Source organism: Ixodes scapularis, unplaced genomic scaffold (assembly GCF_016920785.2).
Source record: "Ixodes scapularis isolate PalLabHiFi unplaced genomic scaffold, ASM1692078v2 PGA_scaffold9__187_contigs__length_104089568, whole genome shotgun sequence".
Classification (NCBI taxonomy): domain Eukaryota; kingdom Metazoa; phylum Arthropoda; class Arachnida; order Ixodida; family Ixodidae; genus Ixodes; species Ixodes scapularis.
Genome location: NW_024609884.1, coordinates 3,595,843 through 3,606,729, shown reverse-complemented (window position 1 = coordinate 3,606,729; position 10,887 = coordinate 3,595,843). Strand labels below are relative to the sequence as shown.

The window sequence follows — 10,887 nt, the reverse complement described above, 5'->3', positions numbered from 1 at the left end:
CGGCAGCGGTGGCGTAGTCAAACTGGCTGGTGGGATCGGTCTATTTAGAGGAGCCACTCATTTTACCTGCGAAAAGACGTCGACTGCGCCTACAGTCTCCTGGAAGAGGCCTTCGCAGAATGTTCCGTACCAGTCCATCTCAATGGTGTCAATTGTTCAGAAGAAGGCTCCGAAACTTCAGTTACTTTCCATTCTATTCACGGGATCATTTGTATCTTTAATTGCACTCCAGCCACCGAATCGCGTTAATTGGTGTCAGCAAGAGCGGCCAGCGTCAGGATGTTCTGAGCTTGGTGACGTTAGTCGCCGGGTCTTGTCGCACGAGGCTCTTGTGCACGGCTGCCAGCAACGGGTGGACTGTGCCGCACAGGCCGCGAAAGTCGTCGACGCTGATGTCCCACACCAGCACTCCGGCCAGGGACGCGTTGTGAAGCACGCACATCTTGAGGTCGATGCTTCTGCTGTCGTCAAAGATCACCCACTCGTGGTTCCTGAGGAGCGGGCGCCGAATACCGATCATTAGCCGTATCTCAAAAAGATGGTCGTATTATGCGCTGTACGACAGTTAAAGCGCGGAGAGAGCTAGTCAGTAGTAAAGAAAGAGCTTGTAATAGAAAGCACAAAATTGTGAATAATGTCAACTTCGCACAAAAATATACGCAACTATTGTTGGGTTATTTACTATGGCAGCGGTAGCTGGCAGCGATGAAAGAAACTTGGCAGGTTTATTTTTGGAAGGATTAAATTCTTATGCGAATTACCAACTTGCTGCTTTCGTCGCTTTTTGTGTGGCACGTCTAACTTTGCCGAAGTACACAGAACAATTGTATTGCCTCAATTCTAAAAAAAAAGAAACAGCTATGGCATAATTTCAAGACGGGCAACATCGGAAGCTAAAGTGAATATTTCAAACATTCATTAGTCGGTTTTAGGTAATTCGATTAATGATTATCACTTTACAATGTCCACCAGACATCCGTCGCGGTCGATAACATCATCTACAAACCAAAGTACCTTTATCGTTTACGTTTAAAGCGATGAAGCAAACTGACTAACAAATAAAAAAAAAAACGCAACGCTAATTGAAGCAAAGGAAAATGCTAAATAAAGCAAAACGCACGAATGGAAAATAACGTTCCCAATGTCCGCCGACGTTTGGCACTGTTTTTCACGAGTCGAACCAAGGATTTAATTAGGGCACGGGGGCACTCGCCGTTCCCAAATATTATTTGTCATTGAACTCAGAAACCAATATATCAATCAATATCAATGTCGTTTTTTTTAGTGGTGTTCGGGGTGGCCCATGAACAATATATCGGTTTGTACTGTATCAGTAAATTACGAACCACAGAAAGTCGAAATTCAACCTAACGCTAAAATTAACGGTGAAAAAAAAAAAAAAGTGAAAGTTTTATTTTATAAGATCGTTTAACTCAGGATTTTAAACAGGTTTTTGAAATTTTGCAACATTGAGATGGCTTCGTTGAAAGCAGATGCCCTCACGCTTCGTGTATGCAAAACTCAGAGAAGCGTCATGCACACATCATCAATTTTTAGAAACCACTCTCAGTTTGTTTTCAATTTAGGTAATGTTCCGAAATGAAATATTCGCATTTTATCAGCATCGCCAACGTAACTTTTAGTGGAAGTTCCAGCTTTCTTAGGCCATTTGATGCATAAACACTGGGAACTTTTTGCCTGCATAGGCATAAAGAAAAAAAAAGCATACATAAAGTAAATTACTGGAAGATGCATCAAGGTACATTTTCTAAAGCCCGACTCCCACGCTGCGATTTTGCTTTTGATGTAGCGATTGCGACGTTGCTCGTGCGTCAAAAAAAAAAAAAAAAAGACGAGAGCGCCGCAGGTACGAAATGGTGTTATGTGAACGAAGAGAGAGAGAGGGGGGGAGTATGCAACACTCGCTTGTGGATGAAGCTCGACAGAGAATCCGAGTCGAACGCGGTTTCCCAGTTGCCCTGTTTGAGGCGTTCGCAGACGGTGTAGTAAGGCAGCGTGCTGGAAATGGACAGGTCCGCCGCCTCGAGGCCCTCCGCGATCCGGAACGAGCTGGCCTCCAGGCTGAGCGTGAGCACCAGCTTGGACACGGGGACCCCGCAGCGTCGAAGCAGCGCGATGGCGGCTTCCATGCTGGCGCGGCTCTCGGCCGCCGCCTTCCAGGACGGCTCCTTGCGCACCTTGACCACCAGCAGGTCGACGAACTGGGCGAGCTTGACGGCCGCGTTGCGGGTCTGGAAGATCCCGGCTTTGGGTGGCACCACGACTCCCAGCTGGAGCTGGTGCACTTTGAACAAGGAGCCGAGCTTCTTGACGAGCCGCACCATAGCGTTGCGCGTCGCCGGGCGTGCTGGGAACATGCCCGTAAAGAGAGCGCCGTCCAGAGAGTTGCCCAGGAGCCAGCGGACCATGTTGCGGGAGAACCTCGCCGTCACATCTGCGTTGTTGGCCACGTGAAATATGAGGCTGGTCACGTTCTCGAAGGCGCCGACACTCACGAGCAGCCTGCGGAGCGAAACAGTGGACGACGTTAGCCGCAGGTGCGTGTACCTCCCGGCAGCTGATGATCTAAGACCCCGGGTCACAGCAAGTGCTGCGGGAGCGCATGCTCTTCTCGGAAGAAAGGAGATCATGAGTTTCCAACGCAGTTAAAGGGCAACTACGGTCAATATTTTCAAATCTCGGATTACGAATGTTTTCAGGTCAGTCGGTGTCACTAAATTACAAACATATTTATTTTCCTCAAAACTATGTGTAGTTTTCTAAATATCACGGCTCAGAGTTCGGTTTTAGGTGGCAAAAACCAAAACAATCTCAGAGGAATGGCAACAATGATCACCTGACGTGACGTCAGTGCTGCACCTGCAACGCGTTCTCTGTCGGTCACTAAGTGCGCTAGTTAAGAGAACACAGCGCGGCGGACGCTGCGATGCGATCGACCAGATGAAGTCGTCTAGGCGCATGGCTCGTTCACACTTGCGGATTCGCAGGCGAATCCGCGGGGAAATTGACGCCGGCAGGGGGAATTCCCTCGCCGGCGACGGAATATTCGATCACGGGAGCAATCGGTCCGGGACCGATTTTTCCCGCGCAGAAAAAGTTTCCACGCAGCCAGTCGGAACGCACGGAGGGAATGGCGCTTGCCAGCGTCACATCCTGGCCGATCGAGTCGCCCGAGTTGTTGGGGGTTGCCATCGGAATTGCTAAGATGTGCATGAAAACGGCGTATCGTTGTGTCGGCAGAAATGCTGATTGGGACTAACTTGTTCGACCCTGTTCGACAAGAGGCATCTGAGCAACGAAGACAGAGCCCGCGAAGGAGATCTGGGGAATACAAGTGGCGTGAGTGGGTACACTCTAAAAAACGTCTGTGCGTCTACTTTCACGCACAACACTCGCAGAGCCAATCAGCGCAACTTACGGAGGCAGCTCAGCGAATGACGATGCCGAAACATATGTTTAGACCAAAAAAACGCAGTCTGAGTTGTGACATTAAACAATGCAAAACGTCACGCTTGCATTGCTTAATGTCACAACTCAGACTGCGTTTTGCGGTCTAAACATATGTTTCGGCATCGTCATTCGCTGAGCTGCCTCCGCAAGTTGCGCTGATTGGCTCTCCGAGTGTTGTGCGGTAAAGTAGACGCACAGACTTTTTTTTAGAGTGTATACGTACGCACGTTGTCTCCGTTTGCTCGTTATTTTTATTCTTTCCTTCTCGTATCACCGACAGAATGTTGCGCATCTTCTCGGCACTGCGAGTTAGCGTTCACTGCAAGAGGAACTCTGCGAGAGCTTTCTCTTTTTAACACCCCTCGAGCCAGGGGCAGTCTGTTCGGATATTTGCGAGAGACCGGAGACGCGCAAACGCGACAAGTGGCAGCAAACGAGAACGGTGCCGTCTTTTTCCGCCCAGGAAGTTCGGTCGGCTACAACAGAGCTTTTCGCAAGTGTGAACGCAGCCTTAGCTGACAGCGTCTCTGCCGTCCAGATACCGTCCAACTGAAAAAAAGAAAAAAAAAACATACAACGTCCATCGTCCAAAAAAAAAAAAAAAAATCTCGTTCGCGGGCGCGCGCATTTTTCCGTCGGAGTGTCTGCTCTGACCTCACTAGATCCTTGGAAAAGTAGCGCCATTGCCCTGCCTGCTAGCCGGACACAAAGAGGTTCTAACATACAGATGACAGAAACCTCGAAAGACGACTGGCTGAGAGGTTTCTCTTGCCATGGCAATCGCCATTTCGGTTCACGCAGATCTTCGAAGCTTCGAAAGCGTCGTTCTGTATCAGTCGCTCGCCAAGATCGCTATGAAGCTTCATCGTATACCGAAAGCGTTTCTCGACAATATAGGGTGAGGTGGGGCGAGACATTCTGAATTTTGCGTCATCTGTATTCGAATCTTGGAATGTGATTACCTTAATACTTTGCCGACATGTTCCGGCTCTTGTACGCTTTACTTAATAAAAAAAATCTGCTACAATTGTTGGAAACAGGCTGGCGAAACGAAATCGCACATTTAATGTTCATGGACTGACGAAAAGCCAAAATGTGGGGAAATTATGCACTTGCAGTCTTCTAAAGAATGCAACTGCGTTAAAAAAAACTACTGCGCCAAGTTCATTTTTCTATTTGTCTGTTTTATTAGCGCACTGCAGGTACAATTTTAACGCTCTGGGTATTTATTGTTAGGACTATACAATTGTCTAATTAAGAGTATATGCAAGGGCAAAACGCGACAATTTCGTCGTCAAAAGGAGTAAACTGATTTTTGGCGGGTTCCGTGTTTGTTTCGAGGCTATAGCTATGTATTTTATTGTCTATGATGGATCCTGACGTACAAGAAAAAACAGCTAGGGCTTTATGGTGCGACAGTAACCTCATGAAAGCACTTAGAAGCGTGCATCAACAGCGTCAGTCTATTTGGGCTGCAGCTAAAGCATTCGCGATACCTAAAGGAAAGCTGAAGAGGCTCGGAATAAAAACGAGTTAGTGGTGAATTCTAGAGTATTTTTATCCCGTCAATTTGAATATCACGTTCGTTTTCCTTCAAGATGTAAACTAAACGCGAAAAAACACGAAAAAAACTCCGATCAGTCGTTACGTACACATCTTTCGGCCGCCAAGCGCGTGTCGCTCGTGGGGGCAGCGCACGCAATGGCAAGCGTGTCAGGGCCCGTTTGCTCGAAGCGCTCACCGCGGCTAAAGTTAGCCGCAGTACCTAGGAGAGGGATTTTGAGATCACGTGACTGGCTCGGTAGGGATGCGGGGAAACATGGCGGTGCCCCAGTAAGTGAGCGCCGCTCGCTTTGGAACTAATATGTCGTTGTAGCTGCAATATCGGGCGCGTTAGTCAGCAAAGAGTAATGCAGGAGGCTTTCGCTTTGCTTTACCTCACTTAAACCGCAAAGCATGGGCAATGGCATCGCCGCATTTTTTAGATAGTGTTTCGATTCTGGGCATTACTAAGCCTAAATGAAAGCGATCATTGTCGTCATGGCAACGTCTTTGGAAAGCGGATTGTTGATAGCACACAAAAGCAGACAGCGTCCCGACAGACTTTTTTCTAAATTATCCAAGCATCGCGAGGAGAACACTGGAAGTGTAATTCTACGGTTCACGCGCGCTGGCCTTCCTTTTATAAAAAAATTGAAGTAAAAAATCATAATAAGGCTTTAACGAACGCGCGTGCAAGGCAAAATTAGTTTTATACATTTTGCTTTAGAACGGTTACTACTGCAGACGCCAGCACTTGCGACGCGTGCAACTACCAGTCGTAGCATGCACCTCGGTGCTTGGATAATTTAGAAAAAAGGTCTGTTGGGACGCCGTCTGCTTTTGTGTGCTATCACCAATCCGCTTTCCAAAGATGTTGCTATGCCGACCATTATCACGTTCATTTAGGCTTAGAAGTGCCCAGAATCGAAACACTATCTAAAAAATGCGGCGATGTCATTGCCCATGCTTTGCGGTTTAAGTGAGGTAAGGCAAAGCGAAAGCCTCCTGCACCATTCGTTGCTGACTAACGCGCCCGATATTGCAACCACAACGACATATTAGTTCCAAAGCGAGCGGCGCTCACTCACTGGGGCACCGCCATGTTTCCCCGCATCCCTACCGAGCCATTCACGTGATCTCAAAATCCCTCTCCTAGGTACTGCGGCTAACTTTAGCCGCGGTTAGTGCTTCGAGCAAACGGGCCCAGGTATTCCCCCGCACTAGCACCAATTATGACGTCTTTTTTTTTTTTTTACTTTTTTTTTTTAATGCTAAGAGTGCGGTTGCATAGCTTTGATATAGGGGCTGAAGATGCGAGAGAGCGGAGATTGTGAAAACTCCTAATTTGACGTCACGCCTCGAGAAGGAGGGGCTCCAGCGGTATTTTGAAAATGACTTTCTACAGCCTCCGTGCACCAAACTGGAAAATAATCTCGATATTCGTGATCCTGGGGGCCAAATGAAGACGATCTAGGTGTTTTTCCTCAAGTACAAAACCACTTCAGTCTCCCTTCTAATGATGCACTCCAAAGACGTTCAAGGAAAATCAAGGAAATGGCAAAAGCGAATTCGGATCCGAGCAACAAAATAATCCCAATCAGCAAAAAAAAAAAAAAAAAAGAGAGATTGTTAAGCATATTGTGTGTTCGGAGAAGTCCCTTTTGGCGCTCACGTACAAGGGATATCACCTATTGTGAAACAGATGAAACTGAGGAGGATTATTCCAAGTAACGGATATAATCCGCAGACCCTCGAAGCCGGTAAAGCGGAGGCGTTCTGCCGACGAGCGCCAGTGTGGCTGGCAGCGCCTGGCGTCCGTAGAAGTGTGGAGCGAAACAGCCACCCCGTTTTGCGTATATACAAAACACGGCGTGAAAATAGGGCTCCCACAAAGATTGTGTGGGGTTCCCCGGTGTATTCTTCAATCGTTCTGAGTGCGAGAACTGGGCCCTGTTTTTATTTTTTGACAGGGCGTCTCCTTTGACCCACCCGCGGTCTCGTTTTGCCTCGCGGGGGTCGGGGCAAATTGATACGTTTGTCGCTCTTTATTATCAACAAATATCTTGTAGTTCTACTAACTCCAGTATGGACATTTTTACAGACCGCAATGCCAAGACGCCAAAGAAGATATTGATACCATTTTTTTTCTTGATTCCCAATAAAAAGAAAAATACAGCATCGATTGGCAAACCTGTCTTATTTTGCCCCGCCTTACCCTAAGCGTCTTTGGCACACCGTATCAAATCAACTTACCAATTATGCTGGTTTTCGCGGATACTTTATAATTATATTGATCTTTTTTACCTATTTCAAGACGGAAATGAGCTCTCAATGCCGCCAATTAAGCACCGACGCCGTAGGTGGTGGCGGACCAAAGATGTACGCTTGTTTCGCCGGTGTTTGGATAGAAAAATCTCGTTATAGGAGAAATCTATTTCTAAAGCAACCTGTCGCCGGGTATTTGGATCGGCTTACCAAGAATGAAGAGATCAAAGAGAAGCTGCTCATTCCGCGAACCAAAATGCCGATAATACGAGGAGTTTGGTGCTACTTCCCCAAAATCCAGTGACTTAACCTTGACGGACGCTGACTTGAACACCGTGTCAGAGATCTCTCTACTTGAACGCGTTGATAAGACTGTTACGGCCGCCCTTGAGACACGAGGGTGAATGACGAAGCAGTGTCTAAGCAACCCGCGCAGCGCAAGTGCCAAATTCTACATGACGTGGCGTACACAAAGAAAAAAAAAATGTTTTGATTTTAAAAACAATCACGTCTCCCATCGAGAAGCATGGAAAAACGGGCCCGTGTCAGGCGGCTACTAGCCGCTTATCGCGGAGCCATCTGGTGCCGCCGCTTGAAACCAAGGCGAGGAGAGGACTTTATCTGTCAGCTGCGACGAGCGCGGTGTCCACACCTATACATTGTATATCCAGACATGGAAGTAATCGGTTACAAGTATCGGAATTAATTGTAATCCGCTACGTTCTTGAAATTGTAATTTGTAAAGTAATACTTTCTGAGTAACTAATTACTGACGATTAGTCGTTAGATGTTGACCTACCGCGCAAAACGAGAGGCACACAGGACGCGGGTCAACGGGGAAGAAAAGAAAGGAATTGACGGGAAACGCGCAGGAATCCCAGTCTACTCTAGACATATCACTTGTACCATCGGCCAGGACGCTTTGACTCTGACTGTGGCCAAAGATACTTCGAGCGCCGGCTCACAAACAATGACCCATACACCTGTCAGGCGGTGGCGCAGGAGCCGCAGTGCATACTCCGCCTGTAATCCTGTGAGTAACTGTAATTCTAATTCATTATTTATTTTTAGTGACGGGCACAACGCTGTATATATCTTGGACCGTGGCACCGAAGCAAGGCATGCAGCGCGGTTGCATCGCGATATCTGGGGGTCATGTTTCAGAATCAATGAAGTCAAAGCTATAGGGTGCCCGTGCGCTCGCACACTTTGAGCACCCATGAAAGCTGACGCGCACTTTAGACTTCTTCTAAAATGCCACAGAACGTTGACTCCAAGTATATACTGTTGTTTCTTGCTCGCGGGAATGCGAATCAATGGTATACATAAGATGAAGAAGTTAATACTGTTTCAACGTGCAATTGAGCAGCGTGAGTTTCACACGCTGTATGGCTGTTTGCCGGTGGGTTTCCCACGCTGTACCGTACGGCTGGTGGGCATAAGAACCAAAGAACCGACATTACGTCGCTGCCCAGTATACTGCTTGAATAACAGTTAACCCGCTGGCCTCCTGCTACAGGGCAGGTGGTCGAATCTTTTCGAAGGAGCCATAAAATGAATTTCGGGCTGGGATAAATGATCTCAGGTTGAGATTTTACTAATCGCATATCGTTTAGTGGGTTAAAAGATAGAGACTAGAAAGTCAAAAGTCTGCTCTTCGGTACAAAAATTTTCGAAATATAGCGGTCGATTTTGTGCCTTCTTTCCTTCGAAACTACTCCGCCTTTTCACTGTGATGCATCCGCGGAAGACGAGCACGTCCGTCGTACCCAGCTCACGCTTCGGACACGCACTCTAAAAAAAGTTTGTGCGTCTACTTTCACGCACAACACTCGGAGACCCAATCACTGCAACTTGCGGAGGCAGCTCAGCGAATGACAATTCCGAAACCAATGTTTAGACCAAAGAACGCAGTCTGAGTTGTGACATTAAGCAATGCAAACCGTCAGGCTTTGCATTGCGTAATGCTACAGAGCAGACTTCATTTTTATGTCTAAACGGATGTTCCGCCTCATCAGATTTCGTAGCTCACAGAGATTGGCTCTTGGAGTGTTTTGAGGGTCAGTAGACGCGCAAGCATTTCTTAGAGTGTATGATCATATTTCGGACCTCTACAGCGATTCCAGTCGGTCATTTTCACTCGAGTTTTGAACGAACCTGGGTCCCTTGAGCCGGAGCGCTCGCACCGCGGGCCAAAAGACCGGTTTGGTGGCGTTGTGGTACACGTCGTAGTTGATCATGTCGTTGAACCAGTCCTTCAGACCCGGGACGGAGAAGACAACGTGAGAACAGAGTTTGGTCGGAATGAACTCCACCTTGTAGGTCCAGGGGTCGGGTCTCGCGAAGCTTTCGACGTTCAGCTGGCACAGTGTGAAGGCCCCCGCTGGCCCTTGGTGTCGAGGTCGACCCTGGTCTTCCATGTGGGGTAGCTCCGACAGATAACGCACCTGGAAAGTTAGAGCAAGGTGGCCCTTATTATCGAGCTTTGAGGAGCAAGTGCCTTTGGCGAATTTTCTTTTCGCCAAAACGTAAAGGTCACAAGGAAGGCGCTGGCCCAGGTCATCATGATTCCACTACAGAACAAATGCGAGCTTCCACTAGAAGGTTTAGGCGCTCAGTGTCCCTGTGTCAATTGCATTTCCGGCACACAACCTCATTTTCGGAAGGTCCGTCCTTATCGGACGCTTTTGGCCTGAATCTCAGTACGCTCCGCGTGGAAGTGGACGCGGGAATGTTTCTAGGCGCGTAAACGTGAGGGAGAGGATGGGTAGGAGCAAGGTTCACCTTTCGGAAGTAGGGGATGAGCGCGCCCGGCAGCACGACGAAAAACACGACCACCAGGAGCATGCACGAACTGACCGTGTACACGTACGAGGTTTGGATGAAGGGGTCTCCCGTGTCGACACTGGGAAGGTCTCGCCTGCTCAGCAGGCTCTGCTCTGACAGGCGCATCGTCCAGCGCTCGAAGACCTTCCGCTTCTTCTTTCTTGTCGGCCGCGCCACGAGGCCGCTCTCGCTCAGCAACGGAGTCCCGTGCCTCGCGGCTTCAGCAGATACTTTAGATACCGTGAGTGCGCAGGTTGAGGACGCAGCAGGCATTCTGCAACGAGCTCTCAACAGCTGAGCGACGGAGTGGTATAATGCAATGGCCGATAATGCCATCATAAAACAGCGCGACTTTGATTATACGTAAATAAAGCTGCATTGCGTAGCAAAGGGGTTTCTTCTGAGTGTATTCTTTTTCTGGAATAGACTCCTTCCAAAAATCCTTGTACGCAATGGGCGTGTTCAGTAGCGGCCCCGGAATCAAGGAGTCACTGACTCCTTCGACTGGACGGCCAAAAGTCACTTCCGATGCACGTAACTCCGAGGCTTCGGAGTCAAGCTCCGAAGCACCGAGTCCGGAGATGGTGCACGTAGAGTCAAAGGAGCTAAAGATGACGTCATTTCCTGACTAGTGACGATTTCCGGCGCTAAAAGAGGAAAAAAATGGCGGGATAAGCTGCGTCGGTTTTGTCGCGGGTGTGCGGTTTGCTCGATTTTGTTAATAGGGAGGTTTAGAATAACGTACGCAATTTTAGCGCACGCTAGCGCTAAATGTAGCGCTTG

General features: G+C 48.3%; 1 protein-coding gene across 1 annotated transcript; it reads right to left on the bottom strand.

Moving 5' to 3' along the window:
• Positions 1 to 206: 206 nt before the first annotated feature.
• Positions 207 to 10,230, bottom strand: LOC8029668 (chitinase-3-like protein 1). The gene is made up of 4 exons (XM_029975799.3): positions 10,063 to 10,230; positions 9,436 to 9,725; positions 1,927 to 2,523; positions 207 to 491 (listed from the first exon to the last, which is right to left on the bottom strand). The coding sequence occupies exons 1-4, from the start codon at positions 10,228 to 10,230 to the stop codon at positions 275 to 277; spliced, it is 1,272 nt and encodes a 423-aa protein (XP_029831659.3). The 3' UTR covers positions 207 to 274.
• Positions 10,231 to 10,887: the final 657 nt, after the last annotated feature.

Bases quoted from the DNA above. Each gene is read 5' to 3' on its own strand.
- LOC8029668 (XM_029975799.3), bottom strand. From the start codon at position 10,230: ATGCGCCTGTCAGAGCAGAGCCTGCTGAGCAGGCGAGACCTTCCCAGT. The intron at 2,524-9,435 runs GTTCGTTCAAAA...TTCGCTCCGCAG, and splicing joins CTCCGGCTCAAGGGACCCAG to GCTGCTCGTGAGTGTCGGCG. The intron at 492-1,926 runs GCGAGTGTTGCA...CCCGCTCCTCAG, and splicing joins CTGTCGAGCTTCATCCACAA to GAACCACGAGTGGGTGATCT.